At 34.8% G+C, this 26071-nt stretch overlaps 1 protein-coding gene across 3 annotated transcripts in view; it reads left to right on the top strand.

The window, feature by feature from the left end:
• Slc38a11 (solute carrier family 38 member 11) overlaps window positions 1–26071 on the top strand; it is a 52280-nt gene that overhangs the window by 7608 nt on the left and 18601 nt on the right. For all 3 annotated transcript variants that reach the window (XM_047545528.1, XM_047545527.1, XM_047545529.1), the window contains 5 exons: window positions 1261–1395; window positions 2348–2413; window positions 3582–3688; window positions 10250–10329; window positions 25588–25658. In XM_047545528.1, coding sequence (XP_047401484.1) covers window positions 1261–1395; window positions 2348–2413; window positions 3582–3688; window positions 10250–10329; window positions 25588–25658 — 459 coding nt within the window. The remainder of the gene's footprint in view (window positions 1–1260; window positions 1396–2347; window positions 2414–3581; window positions 3689–10249; window positions 10330–25587; window positions 25659–26071) is intronic.

Genomic DNA, 26071 nt, shown 5'->3' with positions numbered 1-26071 from the left:
TGGTGAAAACCAGTATAAATGCCAGAATGGTAGGAGGACAACCAGGAGAAAGTGCTGTCACAAAGACTGAGCGAGGATGGATGAGTGAAAGGGAAGTGGTAACTAGAAGGGGGGAAAAAATCAGAAACAGCAAGTGGTATTGTGGATTGTGGGGGTGGGGGAAGAAATTACATTCATCAGCTTGGAAACTGTTGATCTTGTGGAAAGAAACTTCATTTATGGGGAGAAAATCAAGGTGGAAACCATACCACAGTGATCTGTATTTTCTTGTTTGCATTCAAATACTTTTCCAAATTACTTAAAAGATAAAAAGAAGTCACCATGATGGAAATGTAAGAGAAATAGATTAAAGAGAGTCAGGCCAGAATCCATACTGGTGGTCCATGCCTGTAATCCTAGCTCTTAAGGAAATTGAAGTAGAAGAATAGCATGTTCGAGGACAACCTGGGTAATTTAGCAAGATGAGACCCTGACTCAAAAAAAAAAAAAAAAAAAAAAAAAAAAAACTAGAAGGACTGATGATGTAGCACCCTGGTTTCAATCTGTAGTGACACAAAAAATAAAATGAAATAAAATAAGGAGCTAGTACCACACCTCATACATGTCTTTGTACTCAATAAGGCCGCAGTGTCCTTCAGTAAACAAAATAAAAAATAAAATAAAATACATCAAGTTAAATAGAGAAATTAACTTTTAAATGTAATTTCTGTATATTCATATTTTTAACTTTAATTCTAAAGTTGGAACTGGAATTCCTAAAATGTAAATTTTTAAAATATTCTTAACCACAATAAATAAAAAATTTATTTTGTTATAAAACAAATGCTCTGAATCTCCTAAAAATTTTCTAAAATGCCTAAAGTACTTCCATTTTCAGTATTTGCACATTGACTACCTATGAAACTCTTTAGTACCTGTGTTTTGTTGCTTGAACAGTTGAGTCACCTCCTGGTAACAGTGGTACTATTGTTGGTTGAGAAAGTCAAATGGAACCCTTTGACTCTACTCTGTATCCCTCTTCTGTATAGGGCACTGTCTGGATATATTAAGTACATATGCAGTATGATTAAAAAATATATCACTAAAAACATGACAGTTTATGAAAGGCGACATTTTATTTTTTTTAAAAGTTAGTATCACCCTGATAATGCTGTACATTAAACTTTTCTTTAAAAATTCCCATTATCTCAGTGAAAAGTTAAAAAACCCTTTGTATCGAAAGTATTTTGACATTTGTTTAATTGTTATATATTCCCACAGACTTTTCCCTTATTTTGCTGATAAAAGGAGGGGCCCTTTCTGGAACAGACAGCTACCAGTCTTTGGTTAACAAAACCTTTGGTTTTCCAGGGTATCTCCTCCTCTCTGTTCTACAGTTTTTGTATCCTTTTATAGGTAAGATGATTGTAAAGATGAATACTATAATTATTTGTATTAACATAGTTATTTCTGAATAAAAACATTTTAATAGTGATATAAGCATCATTATAGAAAATTAGCAGTTGAAATATTTTCCAAATTAAATGTTCATATCTTCACTAATATTCTCCTTATTATCTGGTCCTTTCGGTCAATTTTTTAAGTGTTTTTCTGAAATAAAACAACAGTGATTTTCATCTAGTTAAGGTTGGGCTTTTCTTATTTGGCAAAACTATAGATTGTTCTGGAATTCAAAGTGACATGAATGAGAGACATAACAAATTTCTTCTAAGGCTTGATACATTTTTTTTCTTTGTCGTGAAATCCTAAGGATTTGTGAAAGTGATGTACTAGGCAAACATGCTGTCTAAAGTTTCTGTGATAATAGTGAAATGCAACCTGGCACTTCTTAAATAGATAAAATGTTAATATACACCAAAGCCCAAAGAGACTTCATTTTTTAAAATCAGTATCACAGAAGCTATTGTCTGAATGACTAGTTCCAAATGTTTCCACAAAAGGTCAAGATTGTATTTCCCTCAAATGTCTTACATTTTCAATTAAAGGCATATTTTGTTGCCCTCAAAATTTATTAGTCCTATATTAAGCAGTACATGTGTTCCTGAAAAAAGGTTTTGAAACTGAACCTTACTATCAAAATAAATTGAATCTTAAAAGACTCTCAGAACTCATTATTTAAATGTGTTCTGGTGAGAATCAATTTGTAAACAGGAATGTTTTTCATAATATAAATTCTACCATAAACTGTTGAGTAGTTATTTTAAAGTTGTCCATATTAGTAATTATATTATATATTTTAAAAGGTAGGATTATGCCAATACTTGGAAAGTAATAATTGATTACACTGAAAATATTCAAGATGAGATGTGGTAGTTTATTAATGACTATTATTTTAATTATATTTTAGCTATGATAAGTTATAACATAATAGCTGGAGATACCTTGAGCAAAGTTTTTCAAAGAATTCCTGGAGGTAAGTAAAAGTAAGACTTTTGAAGATCTAAATTTATTTTATATGATTATATGTAGTTAATATATTCATTATAACTTACAAATAAAATATTTGAAAGTGGAAGAGTTGGATTACTTGCTGTTCATGATCTATGTTGATCCTAATTTTTTTTATCTATTTTTATACCTAGTTCTTACTTAACCAATTAAAATATTTTTATTCTTCATATACTACTTAGAATAGTTAATACTTTAAATTCCTTATGCTTCATATCACAGCTCTCTGTGGTAACATTTTTTTTCACATCCTATTTATACTCGATCTTTTCTAAAATGCTGTTTCCCCCTTATTTGTATCAAGCTATAATTTAATGCAATAAAATTAACCCTTTTTTAGTGTAGATTCTATGAATTTTGACAAATGTTTATAGTCATATAACCAAAGCCATAGTGAAAACCACTCTCATCTCCAGCTTCTGGCAGCCACTGACTTGGTTTCTCTCCCTTTTTTTTTTTTTTTTTTTTTGGGGGGGGGTGCTGGGATCACACTCTACCGACTGAGCTATCTCCCCAGCCCCTCTCTCCCTGTCTTTTGCTTTTCTTGAGAATGCCATGCAAACGGTATTGTACAATGTGTCCCTTTTGAGGCTGGCTTCTTTTCCTTGGCAGGATGTGTTTTATATTTGTCTAGGTCTGAGGTTGTGTAAGTAATTGGCTTCTGGGGGTCTTTCCATTTTATGGATGTACATAAGACAATGTGTCTATCACGCAGAAGAGGAACATTCTTGTTATTTGCAACCTGGGATGGTTACAAAAACATTGCTACAGTATTCTCAAGCAGAATACTGCACCACAATCCCACTTCCTGTTCAACTTTTCACCATTTCATGATTATTAGACTAACTCGGAGACCATGAGTCTATTTGCTCTGAAGAGCAGAGAAACCGATTAGGAGTCTATCAAAATAATTTCAATATAAAATTTTATAAAATCATTTCAGGCATAGGTACACCAGTAAGTTATTTTGTTTTTCTAATTTATTTCTATTTTACATAGGTTTAAAATTATTTTCATTTAGGTAATTTGTGTTATTCCAGTTATTTTTTATAGTTAACTGCTTGCCTATTTAGTTGTTTCACCAATGTGTTACTTGTATCTCCAAACACTAAATAATTTTTGTTGTATTTTAGTTGATCCTGAGAATGTGTTTATTGGTCGTCACTTCATTATTGTGCTTTCCACGGTTACCTTTACTCTGCCTTTGTCCTTATACCGAGATATAGCAAAGCTTGGAAAGGTAAGTTTTACATTTTAAATTGATATAGAAATGAACCTTTTTACCGACTTTTATTTGTTGATCTAGCTTCTATTTGGCAAAGCTCTTAATTACAGTATTCTTTTTAGTTCCTTATAGCATATTTGTGATGATGGTAGAATAAATCATGCTTGAATCATTAGCTTGTTTTGGGGAACTGATGGTTAAATAGTTGATGAATGTGAACTAAATATGTTCTTCCTGTTTCTTTTTTAAGATAGATACCGTAAGTGGTATCAGTCTGCTTTAAATTTAGAAATACAAAGAACTATATTTAAAGCAAGTTTAAATTATTGGAAAAATGTTCCATGTTTAAATAACTCAAAACTCAATGAAGCACCACAAAGAAATGAAAAATGTTGAGGAGATAATTATGTTCAACCTGATTTAAACTGTATGCAATATATAGTTGTATTGAACATTACATGGTACCACATTAATACACACAACTTTCATATGTTCATGTGTTATAAAATTTTCAAAATAAAGCTAATTAATCTAGTAGTAAGGATGAACCATTTAATAGCATAAAATATTTTTATTTGTAGATTATAATGTCTTTTATGCCTTTTTCCATTCAGTAAATCTAAATGTCAATGTGTTGATTCATCACTTGTTGAAAATTTGGCCAATATTTTATACTTATTGCTAAAGATAAATACTGAACTCTTTCTAGGGAAACCAAACACATAATTATTCTACTCACCACATAAGCTCATTTGCATAGACTAGACTTTCTAACTGTATTTTTTAACCCTCACTCTCAGGAATGTTGGTATTTTGCCCAAAATATCATTGGTGCTATGTCTCCATGATTCCACACATTCTGATGAAGAATCTTTTAAAGACTATTTATATGATACTTTTACATTCTATTTTGAAAATTCAAACAATTGACTGAATTTTAATTTTCAATGTGAAGTTTGCTATTATGTACCAAATGATGAATTCTCTCTTTCCATGTAAAATTGAGGGTAGAGACAGTATTCAAGAGTATTCTGGAACTGCTGGGGAATGATATTGGCCAAATTATATTGCTGTATTGTGTGTATGTATAAATATTTAACAACAGATCCCACCATTATATACAAATATAATACACCAATAAAAAAAAAAAGAGAAAAGTATTCTCTCCACCATATCTTCCATCCATACCAGTCATTCAGAAATAAACAAGGGTAACAAAATGGGATTTGTGTGTGTGTGTGTGTGTGTGTGTGTGTGTGAATTATCTTAATGATTGAACTGTTTTTCATTTCACATGCTCAGTGTACACATAAATATTATTCAGGAGCAGAAATCTAAGCCCTCATGAAAATAAAGCTACTAATATTTATTGTATTATTAATACTTGAACATTTCCCCCTTTTTAATATTTAATGCCTTATTTATCCCAATATATGCTAAATATTATTTCAATATGTGATCTATATATTATTTTTTAATTTGTCCTAATTAGTTATATATGACAGTAGAATGCATTTTGACACATCATACATAAATGGAGGTAGTTTCTCATTCTCCTGGTTGTACATGGTGTGGAGTTACTCCCATCATGTAATCATATATGCACAGAGTGTAATAATGTCTGATTCATTCTGCTATTCTTCCTATCCTCAAGGCCCCCCATTTACTCCCCTCTGTCTAATCCAACTACCTCAATTCTCCCCTGGCACCTCGCCCCTGCCCTTATTGTGAATTGGCATCTTCATATCAGGGAAAACATTCAGCACTTGGTTCTTTGGGATTGGCTTTTTTCATTTAGCATGAAATTTTCCAACTCCATCCATTTACCTGCGAATGCCATAATCTCATTCTTTTTTTTTTTTTTTTTTTTTTGTGGTGCTGGGGATCAAACCCAGGGCCTTGTGCATGCAAGGCAAGCACTCTACCAACTGAGCTATCTCTCCAACCCATAATCTCATTCTTCTTAAGGACTCAGTAATATTCCATTGCGTATATATACAACATTTTCTTTATCCATTCATGTGTTGAAAGGCACATAGGTTGGTTCCATAGTTTATCTATTCTGAGTTGAGCTGCTATAAACATTGATGTGGCTATGTCACTGTAGTATGCTGATTTTAAGTTCTTTGGGTATAAACCGAGGAATGGGATAACTGGGTCACATGGTGATTCCATTCCAAGTTTTCTGAGGAATCTCCATATTGCTTTCCATAACGGTCGCACCAATTTGTAGTCTCACCAGCAATGTATGAGAATACCTTTTTCCCCACATCCTCGTCAACATTTATTGTTGCTTGTATTTTTTTTAAATTAGATCATTGTCATTAATTGTATTAGAAAAGCAAATGGGTAATGATTAAATTAAATGAACAGATCGAAATATCTAAAAGTATATTTCATTGATGCACATTTGAATATTTCATCCTCAGGAAATGTTTTAACATTATCAGATAACAGGTTAGAGTTTCCTATTCAGAGCTCTTTACCATAAAAGTCAGATCTTTAGCTTACAGCAACAGTAAATATTATAAGAATATCACAGATTATTTTACCAACTTCCCAAAATTCAATAATAAATCATCATGATCCATGACATTAATACTTGACAAGTTGAGAAGCATCATATTTATTTTCACCATTTTCATTCTGTCTTAGCTATAAAAATCAAATAATGATAAAATCAAATCATTATGTTTAATTGGATAGAACAAAGAAACAAACCAGATATAAAACCAAAACAAAACAAAGTAAGCACAATCTGGGTTGGAAGGAGACCACTGCTTAACTCTAAAAGCATTAAACTGGGGGCTGGGGAGATAGCTCAGTAGGTAAAGTGAGGGCCCTGGGTTAGATCCCCAGCACCACAAAAAAAAAAAAAAGAATTAAAAGCATTAAACTCCAATTAAACCTAGCAGGGTATCTGTCTAATTTGAAATAGTTTGAATGTATGTTGACTTTCATCTGCCAGGATTAAAGCCTAATCACTATAAGTTTAATAATTCCTAGGATTTTTAATCTGAGTCATGTAAAAAGGATGAGTCATAGTCCTTTCTCCATTACAACTGGGAAAAGAAGGCAAGAATATATAATCCATTCTGACTGGAGCAAGATGAACTCTTAGAGTAGTTTTGATTTGCATTTCTTTCTCTAAATAATTGAGATGTTCAACATTTTTTTCATATATTTGTTGATACATTGTATTTCTTTTTCTGTGAAGTGTCCATTCAGTTCCTTAGACTATTTATTGATTGAGTTGTTATTAGTAGTAGTGGGAATAGTAGTAGTATTGTTTTGGTGTTAAGTTTTTTGAGTTCTTTATACATCCTGGAGATTAATGCTCTATCTGAGGTGCGTGTGGTAAAGATCTTCTCCTATTCTGCAGCCTCTCTCTTCATGTTATTTATCGTTTATTTTGCTGAGAAGAAGCTTTTTTGGTTTGCATCCCATTTATTGATTCTTGATTTTATTTCTTATGCTTTAGGAGTCTTGTTATGCAAGTCAGTTCCTAAGTTGACATGATTAAGATTTGGGCTTATTTTTTCTTCTATTAGCCACAGGGTCTCTGTTCTAGTTCCTAAGTCTTTGATTCACTTTGAGTTGAGTTTTGTGCTGGGTGAGAGATAGAAGTTTAATGTCATTTTGTCACATGTGAACTTCCAATTTTTCAGTACCATTTATTGAATAGGTTATCTTTTCTCTAGTGATGGTTTATTGCTACCTTCATTTTAAAGATTTCTGCTTGATTTCTTTTCAGAATCTCTATCTCTTTATTTTAGAAATCTTTCATCTGAATTTTATCTTAATTTCACTCCTTACATCATTCTTTACATTGAAGGTCAATTTAACTATGTACATTCTAAACTCCTCTGATATTTCTTCTACTGTGGTGTCAATGGATTCTATTATTGGAGCATCTTGGTTTATTTGGGGCAATTTTCTCCCTTGTTTTCTCATGTTGTTTGTGTGTCTACCCATCTAGCAGTGTAGATCTGAGTCAGTACAGTTTCTTCCCTGTAGGTTTTTAGTATCCTTGAAGATTTGCAGTACCTGTCCCTTAAGAGGGAGACAAATAATAACAGCACCCAATGCAAACAATATACAGCCTTAAACCAAATAGCTCCTATTAAGGCATCTACAGTATGTTGGAATAAACAGAAATGATGTATTCAATTATTGTCTACAATATAAACAGTAAATTTGCAAAAGGGTTTACAATTTCAAATGGTGGACAAAGAGAACAGAAGTTTGGTGAGGATCTCATGTTTATTAGGAAGAAGGAGAGAAGATAGAAGTAAAAAAATTATAGAAAGAGTGAAAGTGGAATTAATAGAGGTTGGCTGTTAGCAGGAGAAAAGAGAAAGAGAATCCAGGAAAATAGATTAGTGGGAGGAAAAACATATAAAGTAAAATATTTTTAAAAAATTAAAAATAGAAAAAAAAAAAGTAAAAGAATTCTCAACAAAACTCTAATATACTATTCAGACGTCCCAGTCCACAATAAACTGATGCCTAAATAATACTTACTTTAAATAATGGTAGAAATGTAAGAGAAAAAAAGGATCTTGATGAAAAATTGAATAGTTGTTTTTGTTGGAGTTCAGAAGTTTCTCAGCCTCCTTTCTCAGCAGTTAGGTTGATGCCAGCTCCACGCTCAGAATGGTTGGGGTTGCTAGGGTGAGAGGGTTAATCCTGGAAGTGCAGCTCCTGGAGGCAGGGTGTAGGCTTAGTTATGTTCAGGTCTCTTTCCTGTGGGCTAGTTGGTCTGGAGATTTTAAGTCAGTGTACCTCCAATGCCCAGCAATTGCCTGTCCACATTGTAAGACGACACCCCAGTAATTTCCTTTGGGTTCCACTGGTGTGGTTAGGAGCCTGTTCTTAGTCCACTACTTCACCTGTGGACCCTGTGATTCCTGATCTCTGATTCAGACTCTGAGCTCTAGCTCTAGCTCTCCCACTTCCACCCTTTCAAATTCCTGGTTAGGCACTTCTTTCCCAGTCAGTCCTGCAAGCAGCTGGATTGGAGGGGAGGGAGAAGCAAGTTGTGTTTCTGTGACCAGTATTCCCCTGTGTAAATCTCTCTCCATGATTGATTTTCTCTCAGAGGCACACTCTCTGTCATACAGCTTGGATTTGCCCAGCTTGTTTTTCAGGCAAGACTCGGGTCTGCCAGTAATTGGCTCCCCTAGCTGTCAGCCCCTGCACCATGGCTGAAAATGGTTACTTAAACTGTCCTTCATACATACCGCCAAGAGAGATGGCAGCTTCCCTCCCATACATGGATACTGTGCAGCACAGTTAACTGTTTTTTAGAGCAGTGTCTCTGATCTTTAAACTCTCCGGACCCCAACATGCCTCAGTCTTCTTAAGAATGGGGCTTCCTTTAATTCCTTCATTGCTTTACTATATTCACCTAGTGACTGTTTTGGCTTGTGCCTCCAGCTGCTCTGTGGCTGTGGGGCTGGGGATCTTTCGCCCTTATTTTATTGTACAAGATCTCCTGAGTCCTTGATCTGTTTGAGTATCCAGTATTAAATTCCAGTAACATCCCCCCTAATTCTTGATCATTTACCCACCTTGTTGAAAGCAACCTGTCTGCTTTTCTTGGTTCAGCCACAGAGCCAAGAGGAGAGTGACCCCTCTATTCTGCCATCTTGCCACGTCAACATTTTCCCCTTAAATGCCCCTTGAAAGTGTCACATTAGCTATCTAAATCTACCAATGAGTAAAGCAAAAATGTAAGGAACCCTGGAGTCAGGCTGCTTGCATTTAAATGCACTCTCTGTCACTTTCTAGCCATGTTGACTTGGTCATGTTATTTGATCTCTGTTCCTTAAAAGATCAGTGGAGGGGCAGGGGATAGGGATGTAGCTCAGTGGTAGCGTGCTTACGTAGCACTTGTGAAGGCCCTGGGTGTCAATCCCCAGCACTGTCAAAAAAAAAAAAAAAAAAAAAAAAAAAATCAATGGACATGTAACAAAAACTTGTTTGCAATTATATATTAACAACAGAAAATGATGTTACTGAAAGGAAATAGAAGCAATTTTATATTTTTCTACCTATCGAAAAAATCTAAAATGTGCTTACCCAATTAAAAGTTAAGAATAGAAACACAGACCTAATGTGCTCGGAGCATAAACACACAGAGCTATTGATATTTTAACCAGTTAAAATAGTGATAAAACAGAAGAAGCAGAACAGACCCAGAAACACAGGGAGGGAGAAAGGTCCCTGAAGAAAAATGAAATCATTATTTTACTTTTACTTTCATAAACCAAAAGTGCCAGTTTTATATTTTATGAAGAAAGCCACTGAAAATGTTTAAAGCCATGTTGCGAGATACAATAGTCATATTTGGTACTTACTTATCTATTTGGAGGTGAAGGACTAAAACTGTGATTTGATAAGAAGTTACATGCATGAGGCTATTAATGCTAACATATAAGAATACAAATGACTAAAGAATTAGACTTACAAAAAACTGTGCATAAACTTACCCAAGTAAAAAGGAAAAAGATGCAATATTTTAAATAAATAATCTGTATGCTACACTAACAATCTCTACATTTTCCTTTGCAGATCTCCTTTATTTCTACAGTTTTAACAGTTGTAATTCTTGGGATTGTAATGACAAGGGCAGTTTCATTGGGCCCACACATGTAAGTCTTGTTACATTTGTTACATTTGATTTATAGCCTTCACATAGATGTTTAGATGACATAGTATCAATGCATAAATATAAAGTAATCAGAAACATGAAGAAAATACAGAAATAAATTTAATTAGAAATACCATTTATCTTTAGTGTTTGAAAAACTAAGAGAAAATAAGTATAGACAAGTAAACATGCTTTATATAGTTGAACCCTGCAAGACTGAAGGGGTTAAAGCAAATTTACTGAAAATTTTAGTGACAAGCCTTAAGAATTAGAGTAAGAAAGAAACTTCGAATGATGGAAAACAGGAGCAAAGTTGACATAGATTTGTTTTTAACAAAGTTTTGCCAGTCTAAGCCAAAATGAGAAGGATAAAGAACATAATGTTTTTTCCTATTAAATTAAATGTAGTTGCTTTGAAAACTGCCCTTTATTCTCTTGTAAGGTTATATTCTTTAATTATTTTGTGTTAAAATGCTCCATCAGCCAGATGTGGCAGCATACACCTGTAATCCCAGTGACTTGGAAGACTGAGGCAGGAGGATCGCAAGTTCAAGGCCAACCTCAGCAATTTAGCAAGGCCTTCAGCAACTTGGCAAGACCTTATCACAAAAAAAAATAAAAAATAAAAATGGCTGGTAATATTGCTCAATAGTTAAGCACCCCTGGGTTCAATCCCTGGTACCAAAAAATAAAAAATATTTAAATAAAATGCCCCATCATTTATTAACTAATGGTGATTGTTGGCAGTGGCATTTGTTTTAAATGTTATTATTTGGTCAGGTAAAATGTTGGTACATTGCTATTGATTTCCCAAATCTTAAAAATGTTATTCGTCCTTGAAATTCAAGTGTGTATACTGCTAAACTAAGCTACACATTTTATGCTTTGCTTATTAGAACAACAGGTTCACTAGGTAAGAACCACATAACTTACATTTGTAGTCCCAAGAATTTGCTGGAATGAAACCAACTAAAATAGTCTTTAAGCAGAGCTGAATTTCTACAATGCATAATAAGTATTTGTTGAATAAATAAATAATACATTAGGGAGTTTCCATAACACCTTAAATATTTTGTCTGCATTAAACCAGACAAAGTAAAATAAATTTAAGACATAATGTCTGAAGCAGTGCAAGGGGCACTGAGTCTTCAATGAGTAGGATCTATGACAAAAAATGTAAAGGACATCTGATGAATAGCTCTAATTGATATGCAGGCCACAAGGTAATTTGTTTCCCCATTGATTGATTGTTGCTCTGCAAAATTATTTTCAACTGTATATATTTATGAAGAAATTCTTAGTTTACCAGAAAAAAATGTAAAAAAAACTCTCAAGTGTATTTGGAAGAAAGTATTAAATATTTAGTTTAATTATATTTAATGTGGTCTTTGCTTTGTAAAATAAAACACCTATCTTTTAGAAAACTGAAAGAAAGTGTAACTGTCAGTCAGATTGATAGTAATCTCTCTTCAAATCCAATTCATAGTTGTGTTAGTCAGGTCAGGCCATAACAGAACACCATGGAATGAGTTTCTTAAACAGAGGCAGAAGGCAGAGACAAATCTGGTGTGGTTGGATTCTGGTGAGAGCCCTTTCCTGTTCTCTGTTCTCACATGGCAGAGAGAAAGAACAGGTCTTTTTGGCCTCTGCTAATGAGGAGGTTAATGCCATCATGAAGGTCAGCACTCATGGCCACATCTAACCCTGACTACCTCCCAAAGCTCTCTTTTCCAAATGCATCACACTCAGAGTCAGAGTTTTAGTATGAATTTGGAGGGGACACAATTGAGTCTCTAGTGTTAGAAGTTGTGAAATGCTATTGAGTGTCTATTATTTCCAGTTACGGTGCCATTCTCTGAGAGAAAAAGAGCAGAGCGGGGCATAAATCGGTACCTGCTGCAAGTTGTTCACAGTCAATTATGGAGAAGGGATTTATTTTACAAACAAACAAAGAGGAAAAAGAAATGAGACAGACATAAGGATCTGTCTGAATTAGGGGAGATTCCTAGAGGGAGAAAATATAATCTGGGACTCTCAAAAGATACCATGGAATTTTTCTAGATAGATTATGGGATAAAAGACACTACCAGTCCAAGAAAAGTCTCTATAAAAGTTCAAAAACATATATTCAATTTTACTGATATTTATTTAGTATCTATTGTGCTATATTCAGCTCTGCTTTTCAAAATCTACATTTATAGCAATAAAAAGCACTAAACAGAATATAATAAATAATAATTTGGGTTAAAATTTTAATTATATGATACCAAAGTATTGTAATTTAAACTTTTTATTATGAAAAATTATTCTAAGGAGCAAATCATATTATAACAAGAGGTCTTAGATATTTGGATTTTTTTTTTTTTTTTATTCCAGTATTGGAGATTGAAGCCACCGCCTAACACATGCTAGGCGACCACTCCACCACTGAGCCCCAGCCCTCTATTTGGTATACATAGTACTTTGAGGCAATATTAAAGGGGGAAAGTAGCTAAATTAGGAAGGAAGTAAATAAATCCTCAATTTTGCCCCAGAAGCACAGTGTCAATCAGTGATTTCCACCTCTGGCTTCATATTAGAATTCCCTGAATAGCTTTAAAATCTGTTATTGCCAGGTCCCACTTGCAGAGATTCTGACAGAACTGACTTACAGAACAGGCAATTGAATTCATTACTTAACAGTTGATTCTGTGAGCAAGGATCTAGGCTTACAGGGATTAAAAGCCTCTTGGCTTAAAGAGATTAAAATCATGAGTATATCAACTGACACATCATTGCTAAAATTAAACCAGAGATTTTGTTATTTTAGTTACTGTTGTGTGATTATTTTTCGTGATTCATTCTCCACTATTTTCCAGTATTTTTATATACAAATGAAATGTAAGATGCTATCATGAACATAAAGAGAAGTAAAATATCTCTGCTATGAAGAGCTCACATAGAGCTATACAATAACTATCAGATGAACAGTGTGGCTTAATACAGAGGAAACAGGAAGGGGAGTCCATTTCCTGGTGGGGTTAAATAAATTGATTTAGTGGCCTAAGAGCTATTTAAATTCAGCAGTATAAATAAAATGTGGTCAACTTCTTCCTCAAGCAGTGATATCCTATTTTATCTGAGCCTTTCAAATTTTTCTAATAACAGATTATTTACTTAACAATCTCAATATTTAGATGTTAAAGGAGTATGTTTTTAAATACTATGCCACCTTTTATTTCTGTTTGAATACTACTGCAAACAACTTCTGTTTGTCCCTGTTCGAGATCAGGCTAATTAAATCCCATGTTCAGGGTTTGGCACAGTAGCTAGTCAAGCAGAATTCTTTCTGAAAATATGGCAGCCATGGATGCTTATAATCCATAAAACATGAGAAATTCAATACACCATGTGTGGTTTTCTTCATTTTTGGTTCAGATGAATGATCAGAAAAGCTGTAGTTTTTTCATAGGGCCTTTAAAGTGGTATTTGAAAAAGATCTTTAAACCCGCTATCAGAAAAGAGGAAGGTCTGTAATGGCCACTGGTATTGACCTTGTTACTATGGAAACACCTTTTTAGTGGTTGTGTTTTAAAAATAAAACACAATTCAATTTCCTTTTCCATAACTCATAGGGCCATAAATCCTGCTTTTTGATATGATTTCAAATATCTCACAGTCCAATGACTTTCAGTTCTTTTTGGAAATTATGTTCAATTTTATTGTGTTTTCTAACCTTTTGCTTTCTAAAAACTGAGGTGGCAAAGAAATTTAATTGCTTTCCAGAAAGTGTGCAAGTATAAAAATGCAGTAATACATTTCTCCTATTTTTTCTCCTATTTTTCTATCTAGTGTGGGAGGCATTATGATTGCAAAAGCCTTCATTTATTGACTCATTAATATTCAATTTTTTACATTCAGAATGGGAACAATAACATGCAGTTCCAAACTTAAAACTATTTTCCCTTCAGATGACATCTCTTTTAAAAGCATTTTAATCAATAATGTGGAATTCTAAAACATAATTTCAATAGCATCTACACTTTTAACAAGGATTTATACGTATATAGAGTGCCTTTCCAGAGGATCTGAGTACATATTAATTTACTTTTACCCTTTATCCACTTTAACCCTGAAATTCTACAGTTTAATTCTACATATAAAGAACTAGAGGGGGTTAAAGAAAGGATCATTTAAAATATGAGTAAAGGCAGAGAAAAAATACACATTTGAGGAAAGAAATTATTAGTTCTGCCAAACTCTGGCCATTGAAATTTTTGATGGTATATAAATCATTGCCCTTTGGGTTGTGCAAATGACAACCAGAGAATTATGAACTCATTGACACAAAGGAGAATTTATTGACTCAACTGTAAAATTTTGTCATTAGGTATGATTGGATGTAGGATCTCAAATAATGAAATCAGGTGTGGTTCGTTGTTGTTGCTGCTCATATCTTTTCTCTGCTTTCTGTTTTGGTTCTTATTTCTGAAAGATTTTCCTCACTATGTCAAGTTGGCCACAGCAGTGTTAACCTATATCCATTGAAGTCCAAGACCACAGACAGGGAAAGAACTTTTTCTTTTAGGGTTTTTCCATCCTCACTCCCAGAATTAGTTGTAGTTGGCTCTAATGTAAGGGCTGGACCCAGGATGATCACAGACCTGGACATCATGACCTGTGGTTAAGTTGCTTGTCTTTGAATAATCGCATTGAAAGGTTGAAATTTAGAATATTGGAAAGGAACTAGTATATTTCTTGAAACAGTAGAAAAAGAATATGGAGAATAAAACATGGATATATTTTGAAGATCATAGTGTGTATTTTATCTTTCTCAATGTACCATAAGTACTATGAGAACAGAGATCACATTTGCTTTTTCACACTGTATACCTATTACTCAGCAGAATGCCTACCATGAAATTAGAATTCAGCAAAGAATTGTTGAATGGTCAGTTGAATATATGAATGAATCCATATGCCTTCTGGATTTAGACAATCCAACTTGGGGATTGACTGATCAAAGTTTGAAGTAATAAGACAACAAAAATTGTCTTAAGACAATAAAAAGTCCATGTCAAAAAAAATTCTCCTAAGTCTAGTTCCAATCGTGACAAAATTTGCTAACTCATTTGATAAAACATCATTTGACTTTAGATCATGCTGCTAGAGCTAGCTACTTGGCAGAAGGCCCACACAAAACATCACACAGATTTGTTTGACTTGAGACTATATGAACATGGGAAAAACATCTGCAGTATGGTGTGTGCTTAGAGAGGATTCTTCCAGTCATCCCAAGTATCAGAGAAGCAAAGAGGAGCAGCCTTAGTAGCTCAGGGTCAAGTCCTCCTTCACTTATCATAAGGTATTTTTATAAATGGCTGCCTTAGGCTTACCACCTCTCTGTTATTCCAGTCAGAAGTCAAACTGGTCTTTCGTACAAATTTACAACCAAAGAGCAAAAATCAAATAGCCTTTTCTTTGAACCAGTAAAAGTTTATTAAATCGCCAACTGACAACTGTCACTCTTCTAAATATTTGGATGGCAAAGATAAAGAAAGTACAGTCCCTGACATCACATCCCTATAGTTTATAGAATAGACATAAAAAGACAATCTCAACATAATATGTAATAGAATTATTGGTTGGTGCCATGAAAGCAGAGAAAGGGCCCCTAACCCAACCTGTGTAGGCAGGTAACATATCAGGATAAGACAATATGTGATCTAGTATTTAAGAAAATACATAGGCATTAGTTGCATCAAAAGGGAATGAGGGTGAGGTGGAAGGTACTGTTGGCAGAAATGTGTGAGACCTAGAAACGTGCTATGTGTAATGGCAGAAGTTCAAGGTTCTAACATTAGGAAGAATTTGGAAAGCAGGAACACATTGCCCATTGTTTGTGGGAGCTAGCCTGTACAAATAAAGTTCACGCTGCTCCTTTCTAGACAGTGTGTTTAGTTCTATCATCCTGACTTCTTTTTATCTCATTCTTATGTCAGATACCCTCTATCCAGGATCCCTGATAATTTTGTTAAGAACTCTATCTGCTCTTATGTTGCTCCTCAAATACATGTTATTTAGTTATAATAATGACCAATGTTGGGGCTGGGGAGATAGCTCAGTTGGTAAGTTGCAAGGCAAGCACAGGGCCCTGGGTTCAATCCCCAGCACTGCAAAAAAAAAATAATAATAATAATAATGATCAATATCTATATCGTCACTTTTGAAAAACTTCTGAAAATGGTGCTGTCCTTACCCACCGTCTTAGTTCGTTTTGCTCCTACAAAAATACCACAGACTGGGTAATTTATAAAAAACAGAAATGTATTTCTCGCAGTTTCAGAGGCTAAGCTCAAGATCAAGTCACCAGCATTCAGTGACTGCTTAGAGCTTCTATCTCCAGGATGGTTCCTTGAACTTTGCTTGCTCTAGGCAGACAAGCTCTGTGTTCTGACCTGGTGGAAGGAATGGAACAGCAAAAATGGCTAAGCATACTTCTTCAAGTTCTTTTACAAAGTGAGGGTTTCTTGTGGCCTACTTACCTCCTAAAAGTCCCACACCTTAATATGGTGTACTGGGGATTAAGTTTCAACAAGGATTTTATTTTAGCTATTTTATTTTCTTATTTATCTGTTTAACACTACTGAGGATTAAACCCAGGGCCTCATGCATACTAGGCAAACATTTTACCACTGAGCTATACTCCCAGTCCACAACATGGATTTTAGAACGGACACGACCACTCAAACCATGGCATCCACTGGCCCCACAAACCCATCACCACCCCCTATATAGCTTTTGTATTTAAGAAGTAACTAGAATTTGGTGATTCTGGGCTAAGTTTGGGTAGAGTATAAAAGGAAATTAACCTATAAAGGTTAGCTGAGACCAACACAAAGGGAAAGCTTTATGTGTAGTGGTAAAAAACTGGGATTTGCTCTTTAGTTGAAGGGACATTGACACTTCTTAATCAGAAGAATGGCCAATCAAGTCTCCATTTTAATTTGACTTATCTTAAAACAGGTGAGGATATATAGGAATATAGAAACCTAGAAGGAGGCTATCCATAGCAAGTGTCCAGGCAAAAGACAATTCCAACATTAAAAAGGCAAGGTTGATAGAAATGAAGTGAAGGAATTATTCAAGTAATTTCAAGATGATGAAATTATTAAGACTAAGTGACTAATTGAGAGGATCATGGGAGTAGGAGTTACCTAGGGAAAATGGGTGACACCAAGACTTCCAGCTTAGACAACTAGATCAATAGATGGTCCAGAACTTGCCACCAAGTTGAGAAAATGGAAGGGTCTGTTCAATTAGCATATATTAAGTAAATGACTGTGGGTCAGTAGCTCTTCTAGGTTCTGGGGCTGAAAAGAAAATGTCCCCCTGTCCCTTTCTGTGGTTCTCTTACAGTTTACGGATGGTGAAATGGAGCTTCAACAGATGTCTTGAAATGTATTTTTTAAGAGATGCAGTCTCACTACTTTGTCCACGTTGGCCCCAAATTGTTGAACTCAGACCATCCTCCTGCTCAGCCTCCCAAGTAAGCTGGGACCATAGGCATGTCTACGATACCCAGCTTCTCAATGGATAGGGCTGTAAGCAGGGTGATGTATGAATGTAGAGGACAGGATCTTTTAGATTCCTTACCAGGATAGGAAAGGAAGCAGATATGGGGAAAATATATTTTTAATATATTTTTAATATTATAATATCTTAATATTGTGTAACTTTTGTTGGGGTGGGAGTTGGGGAAGAAGGAGAATTCACCCAGTTTTAGAAATGACACTTTAGAATTTCTGGAGGGCCTGGTAGGGGCAAGACTATATAAGGACAGTATATAAGATGAAGTAGTTACTACATGAATAGAACCTCAGTGAAAATAATTATCAGGAGCTCACATCTGAAATTACAGTTATTTTTAATGTATACTCACATCATATTTTAATTGTTTTGTGGAAAGACACAACAGAGAACCAAGAACAACATCCAAAATTCTAACAAATTTTTATTATATTAAAGAAGTGAATTCCACCCCTTCCTACCCAGATTCCTACTGATCACTCTGAAAAACAGTAAACAGGTAAAGACAATTATTAAAGGCTTAACAGAGGAATTGGAGAAAATAGAGGAAAAACAGCAGCAGATGATAGACAGTAAGACGCAAAAGAGGTTGATGTTCCCAAAGGCAAAAAAAATAAATATTTTCAATGATTATGGATTTTTTTACATGATTCATATTTTAAAAACCAAAATTATATTGTGGCAAAAAGTCAACCTGAAGTTTTATGTAAATTTTAAATCAAAATCAACTTTTTAAATTTTATTTTTTAAAAATGGACCAGTTTTGATGTTAGAGTTTCCCAAGGAGAATTTTCCCAGTCAACTTGTATGTTCATGTAAACTACAACTGTCTATAGAATAGAATACAAGCGATCCAGAGCAAGGAAGTGGCAGAGAGCTATCAGCTGATGCCAGAGCTGCAGGAAGTGGGCAGATCTGCCTGTCATGAGTAGCCTGCGGTCTGACAGGAAACTGGAGCCTAATTGTGCCATCCAGAGCATTTAACTCTCAGATGTGTGATTGAAGAGGTTAACATGTAAAACTTATAACCAGTATGGAGGCTCTGTCAGGACTGTATAATGTGGAAGTAGCCTCTGTTTAACCAGAAAGAGTGTGGGCATATGCCAGAGAGAGGCCTGAGGTCGTTTGATCACAGGAGGTCTCCTGTTCCAAGGCTCAGGAGTAGTCACCGTGAAGCTTATTTTCCTGAGTGGGTGCAGACTGGAAGCATATGATAGAACTTGCTTCCTACTACCTGGGCTTATTACTATTCAGCTGGCATTTAGATAAGGAGGAGTCCAAATTTCAAAACAGGATGAGAGCCTGAATCCCAGTATCCAAACTGAGTCGATTTCGCAGAATGAATTCAACTTCCCCAACTTCTCCACCTTCAGCACCCTGCTAAACACACACACCAAGGGTTTTTAAAAACACAAGGGGCTGACTGGGGTGTATTTCAAAGCTAAAACTCCTTTGTCCTTAGCATATGAGAGCCCTGGCTTTAATCCCCAGCACTAAACAACAACAACAGAAGACAAAGACAAAAATGAAACAAAAACCCAAGTATATGCATAGATTTTGGACAGTAAGGGAAGCAATCTTTTAAAGGTATTTGCCACACTAAGGCTGCAAACTGCTATAAGCCAGTCCCTAAACTATCTTTCCCCTTTTTACATATACATATTATACATATTACAATACATGGAGATATACCACAGCTTTTAAAGTTAAATACTTTTATTTACCTCTCTCTTTTTAGTTTTTTATCTACAGTGAACACTTTGCTTTCAGTGTTATTTTTGACCAGTTTTGCTAGGTGTCCAGTTTACCTTTTAAATTTGATCTTTTTTGTTACTCCTCTTCCAAATGTTCAAACCTATGGATAACCTATTAATTTGATTATTTTGTTTTTTCTGGAGACCTCCCTCCCAAAGCCTTCTGTTGTGCTGCTTCTCTCCAGACAGACTGGAGTCTCAGTTTGCTCCCTATTGTCATCCTAGGACTTCCGTTATCTTACCTCAGCTGACCTCTATCCAGGACCTCAGACCTTCCATTTTTCTTATATTCTTCTTTTTCTGGAGCATCCCCTTAGCTTCCTGGTGTTTCTGAGGAAGCAGGGTTTTGTAAAACAAATCAGCTCTTTCTCATCATGAGTTCCCTCTATGTGGCTGTAATGTCTTCCATTCTCAACAACTGCCACAATAGCATAGCTTTCCTTTACACAAAATATATGCCTTTTTCATTTCTTGTCTAAAATCTTGATGAAATAGAGTAATTGCAGCTACAAACCAACAGGTAGATAAAATAAATAAATAATCCAGTAATTGGATAATTTTTTTCTTTATATTTTTCATTGACACATAAAAATTTAGAGGAGGTGGGTGCTAGTTCTTCAAATGCTATGGAAGTCCTTTGGCGGGGGGTGGCTTGCCACAGTGGGAGGAGATGCAGCAATCATGGTTTGCCACCTTTTTGTCTGCACTTTTGTAATCAGAAACAACAATCAGAAAACTGAGCATAGATCCTCCATATCTGAACACATGGGGCCTTTTTGTCCACCCTGGCTCCCACAAGCTACAGGTAAATTCCTCCTAGAACATGTGTATGGCTGCCTGCCAGAGGGTTGGGTTTGGGAGTTGGGTGGTTGCTGAAAAGTGAATTTGATTAAAATTAACCTCAATTTACCATCTAATGCTTCTTCTGGAAGTTTCAAGCTTCAATAGGCTCCAGAGTTCTAAAATGGTTGTTCTAAAATGATTGTACTAGTACAATTATTGTGTATGTAGGGAGATAGACAGAAACCAGACGTGTTCTACTTCCCAGAGTCCCTTCTTTTTTTAAAATAAGCTATCTTGCATTGCCTGAGGTCCCTTCTTTCTTAAAGAAAAGATTATAAATACCATAAAGAGGTTTTCATTCCCCATATTTGCTGATCCTTACACCCAGATTTAGATATGCATTATTACTTTAATGTAATGCCAGGAAAACAGAACAACGAAAAGGGAGGGAGTCTCATCTAACACTGATCATCCATGTGTACCACATTCTTTCCTTCATCTTCTCATTTAGGTTTTACATCAATATATAAAATAGAATTATAAATATTGAGAACAATCTTACAAAGTAATTCACCAAAAGTCACCTGCTAATGAATCATAAAGTTAAAATTTAAATCTGAGTCTCTCTGAGCCCAAAGTCCATATTTTTTCTATTATAGTCTGCTGTTTTTAATATGGTATTTCTCAGTCATATAAAAAAAAAATGTGTTCTTGGGCTGGGGAGATAGCTCAGTTGGTAGAGTGCTTGCCTTGTAAGCATAAGGCCCTGGGTTCAAATCCCCAGCACCCAAAAAAAAAAAAAATGTGTTCTTTGCAATGAAAATTAAGTTCATTCTTATTTCAGTTTTTTTAATTGATTTTATTAATCACTATTTGGTCTTTACCCAGCAAGTACTTTTTTAAATGAAAGAAGCAGGAGGAGCCAGATGGGGGTAAAGAGCTTCCCTTCATTGGTAGGTAACACTCACACTTGCAGATTAGACAACACTGAGCTCAATGGGCCAATTTCAGAACTATTGGCTCCTGTTTTAACTCTAGACACACACCAGCAAGTGCTGCTGATTTCAGTTCTTCAGGGAAATGAATTTCAACAGAATAATCTAGATGTAATTAAATCGAATAGAAATTCTTATTTGGGGGTTTCTTCTGACTTTTTGTGCAAAAAATACTCCTGGTAAGTCTAGGTTAATTAATATGGTTGAATTTGAATAATCAACTGAAAATCATTCCTTATTAAAAGGTAACTTCTTGTGACTTATTCTTTAAAATAAAGAACTTAGCTAGGCATGGTGGCACATGACTGTATCCCAGCAACTCAAGAGGGCAAGAGGATGGCAAGTTCAAGGTCAGCTTCAGCAACTTAGTGTGGCCCTAAGCAATTTAGTAAGACCCTGTCCGAAAATAAAAAAACTAAAATGACCAAGGATGTGGCTTAATGGTAAAGCACCTCTGGTTTCAATCCCCAGTAACAATAAATAAATTAATTAAATTAAAGCACTTATTCCATAATTTAATCTTTTAACCATGAAATAATTTCATGCATATTTTATAGTTAAGTCTGACTCGTATGTACATACTGTCTTTTCCTTTATATCTCAATGACACTTCAAATTATGTTTCCTCCTTTTTTCTTTCTTTCTTTTTTTTTAACAAATTCTCAAATACCCATGGTTCTTTAGAAGTTAACAAAATACACTTGTTAGTTATTATTACACCCAACAACTTCATTCTTCTAGTTGTCACGTGGAAAGTTCAAATGGTAAATAGTAAGTGGAAAATTAATGCACAAACTATGTTACAGGAAAAATGAAACTTCTTTAGGTAATTTCTATAATTCCTTTGGGCTATTAGAAGATAATTAGACTTCCTACATGACTCCTTTTATATCTGTGCTTTCCTATACAATAGTTACTAGGCACTTGTGACTATGCAAATTTAAGTTAAATGAGATTAAATAAAATTAAAAATTAATTCCTCAGTCATACTAACCATAACTTCAAATGCTAAGGTAGCCACATGTGATAACCATATTGGACAACATGCATATAGAACATGCCCATCATTATAGAAAATGTCAGTGGGCGGAGTTGTTCTACAATGCAAAATATACACCAAAATAATTCACCTTTTTTTCAATAGCATTTATTTTTTAAATGTTAATGTGTAATTTACCTTTCTTTAATCTTTTTCTTTGCAGTATTCCCAGTGATTGTAACAATGATTACCACATAGTGATCAACAAATATTTGTTGAATGTTAAATGAATTAAATAAGTAACTAGAAAACAAGAAGTATCTAGTTTCTATTCTAGAATAGTCATTGAATTTCAAGGTTAAAAATTAGGTTAAGATGTAGAGAGGTTTTGTTTTTGCAGTGCTAGGGATCAAACCCAGGGCCTTGCACTTCCTTGGCAAGCCCTCTACCACTGGACTACATCTCCATCCTTTCAAGAGAGGTTTTATGTGGAAAATACTGAATATGTACCTACAGTTTGGGAAGCAGGAACTTGGGCAAGAACATCATTTTTTATGTTTGCAGCCAATCCTGATGGGCAATAGATGATCATATTTAAAATTGATTCATTTCTCTCTTCCCAGAGATAACTATTAAGGGCTAAGATTAGCTTCATTCATGTTCATGCTTTTATACCTTTACTATGCACAGCATAGTATTATTGACAACAATATGTAGTACCAGTCAATGTTTTTAAAATAAATATTGATGATTACTGAGCAATAATTTTTACATTCTATTCTATAACTTACTATTCTCCCTGAATATTGTATTCCATATATTTTCATTTTTATGCATTTAGCATTTAACACTTGCTTTATAGCACTCAGGTTTGTGATTATGTAACAATCACATAAAATATGCCTCTGTGTGTGTGTGTGTGTGTGTGTGTGTGTGTGTGTGTGTGTGTTTTCCTGTGAAAATGGTTGTTCCTAGTACTCAATCCTAGATTACTAGCTTATAAATGATTCAAAAATCATATTCATTATCTCTTCTCTTCCTCTAGATTTGGGCAACATGCATTTTTCTATCTCTAAAATCTTCTTTGGCACTTCCCATCTTTAAAAATTACCATCATTAAAACAAAGAAAGAAAATCCAAAATTATCTTTAGGTATTATTGCATGCTCCAGGAATATGTTCAAAGAACCATATGAACCTGAAAAAAAGTGAATGAAAGGGAAAAAAAGGAAACTCAAACTCCGAAATTTTCATTACTAATAGAAGATTTAAAAGCAGGGTACCATTACAATCTGTTCTGAAAAGAAAGAGTATTTTTCACATGCAAAAACCCTACCAGAAAAAAGCATATCATTTAGAACATACTAGAAATTTATACAATCTTCAGATTTCCACAATAGTTATTTGTCCTTGATCTAAATTATTTTCTAAGGATGATAAAAAAAAATGCATGTGTTTTCCACATAAACTCTGGAATTGGACAGGCGTGCTAGGATCCCTCACGCTGACTGTAGTTGAGAGCCCTGCAGGCAGCAGGTGGCAGCAGCTCCCGCTCCAAGAAGTGGAATCCGGACCAGTCAAGGCACCACCGTTGAAGCCTCACTCGCAGTGGTTGCTCCTCATAGTTCCTTTGGGTCCATCACTGCTCATTTCCTCTGTGGAAAGAAAGGTGATATCATGCACAAATCCCACAAAGTTTAGAAAAACGCACAGGGTTATTTTGAGTCTTCTTTACATAAAGAATGAATAACAAAATTATGGAAGGTGGATTTTAATCATTGGAATTCCTTTTTTTAATTTAAAACCCCACAGTGCCTTCATTTTTTATAGGATTCTTCCTGTGCCCATCTTTTCTACCTTCATGCATTATCCTAGGGAAGCTGGCTATACTTTCATACTTTTTGTTGCTTTTTTTTCTTTTTAAGACAGGGTCTCTCTAAGTTGCCCAGGCTGGCCTCCAACTTGCCATCCTCTTGCATCTCAAGTCTCTGGAATTGTAGGTGTCTGCCACCATGCTCAGTGCTTTTTTTGCCACCTTTTCTTGAATAACTGTAGATAATAATAAATTATTAATAAATACTGATGATAAAACTGACCACTTATTAAACATGTGCTGTCATAGTCTCTCTTTTGGAAGTTTTACACATTTTCTCTAATCTAAACAATAATTCAATGAATTATTTATACCATTATCCCCATTTTATATATGTTGAAATCAAATCACAGGAAGGTCAAGTAACTAGTCTAAGGTTACATAGCTAATAAATAGCAGAGGTCCAAAGAAGAGACCGGTCATCTATTTGATCTTGGAGCCTGTGTTATTCATCATTGCCAACAGGGGATGAGAGAATGTTAATCGAGTAGGCAAATTCCAGCTCTTACTGAATATTTTAATTCTGCTATGATACAGGTTGCTTCAAGTTATTTAAGTGTATATATTTCCAAAATCCCTCTTGAGGGATATAACTGCAGGTGAAAACTTAAAGCCAATGGCAGCATGTTCAGCATGGGAGAGATATTTGATGAGAATGAGGTTTACCAAGAAAATTAACCTCAACTTCCCCACTTACTGTCTGTGTGAGCTTGGCAAGTTATGTCACCACCCAGATGTTGACTTTCCTCATTTGTTAAATGATGAGAGTGATACTGGTTGTTCTAAAAGTTAATGAGATGACATTGCAGAGTTTCCAGGACGTATTCAGTACATTCTCAGTTAGTACTAGTTCATGTGCACCTCTCTCAAGAAATTGCAATGCTAGCTAAATCTACCTTGGGTAGATGGAGCCTGAAAAATAAGGAGGGGAATAAAGGGCAGCAACGGGGCTTTATTAATTTTATATCTCCCTGAATGAGTGTCTCAGCTGATGAGTACATAATAAATCCTTGTTGCTAAATCAATGAGCAAACAGATCCACAAAATTACATAGCCAGTGGATGTTTTACATACATAAAACTAGAATCTGTACAAGTATTCCACACGCATTTTAGAGGACTGAAGTTGAGATAGCATTGATGTTCCCAGGAAATTTATTTATTTCTAAATAAGATTCATGGGGGTCCCTTATTTATTTTTGGCTTACAGATTCCTAATTTTTATTTGTGACACCATTTCTTGATCTTTGATATATTCATGTTTACATTTTTAAAGATAATTTATCAAGTTGACTGATTCTCTTCTAGACCAAAAACAGAAGATGCCTGGGTATTTGCAAAGCCCAATGCCATTCAGGCTATTGGGGTCATGTCTTTTGGTGAGTGCGTGGCTTCAAAAGGCCCTTTCCCAATGAGTCACCTATTCCCTGAAAAAGAGCTATTTCATATTTATGCCTGAACAGTTGGTATCCTTAGTTTTAAACTTCCTATTAGCAGCATATGATCTAGTTTATGCCAATATGAAACTAGGCTCAAACTTTTCTCACACATTACTAAAATTTGCTTCAATTTGGAGCAATCTGTTTCTCATGCAGAAACTCCTTATAGTTATCTTGTTTCTTAACTTGGAAGTCTAGCAAGTGTTATGGACTTCTTCAAAACTTGCACACAATGTGCTGAGAATTGGCTGGATGTCTAAAGTAACTCTGTGTCCCAGATGGCAAAGGAAGTCATGCATTGATAATTATGGTGTTGTTTAGATTTTCCTTTAGATGGGAAGGATCATTAGGAA

Source organism: Sciurus carolinensis, chromosome 3 (assembly GCF_902686445.1).
Source record: "Sciurus carolinensis chromosome 3, mSciCar1.2, whole genome shotgun sequence".
Lineage (NCBI taxonomy): Eukaryota > Metazoa > Chordata > Mammalia > Rodentia > Sciuridae > Sciurus > Sciurus carolinensis.
The sequence above is the reverse complement of the archived record's forward strand: the minus strand, read 5'-3'. Positions and strand labels throughout refer to the sequence as shown.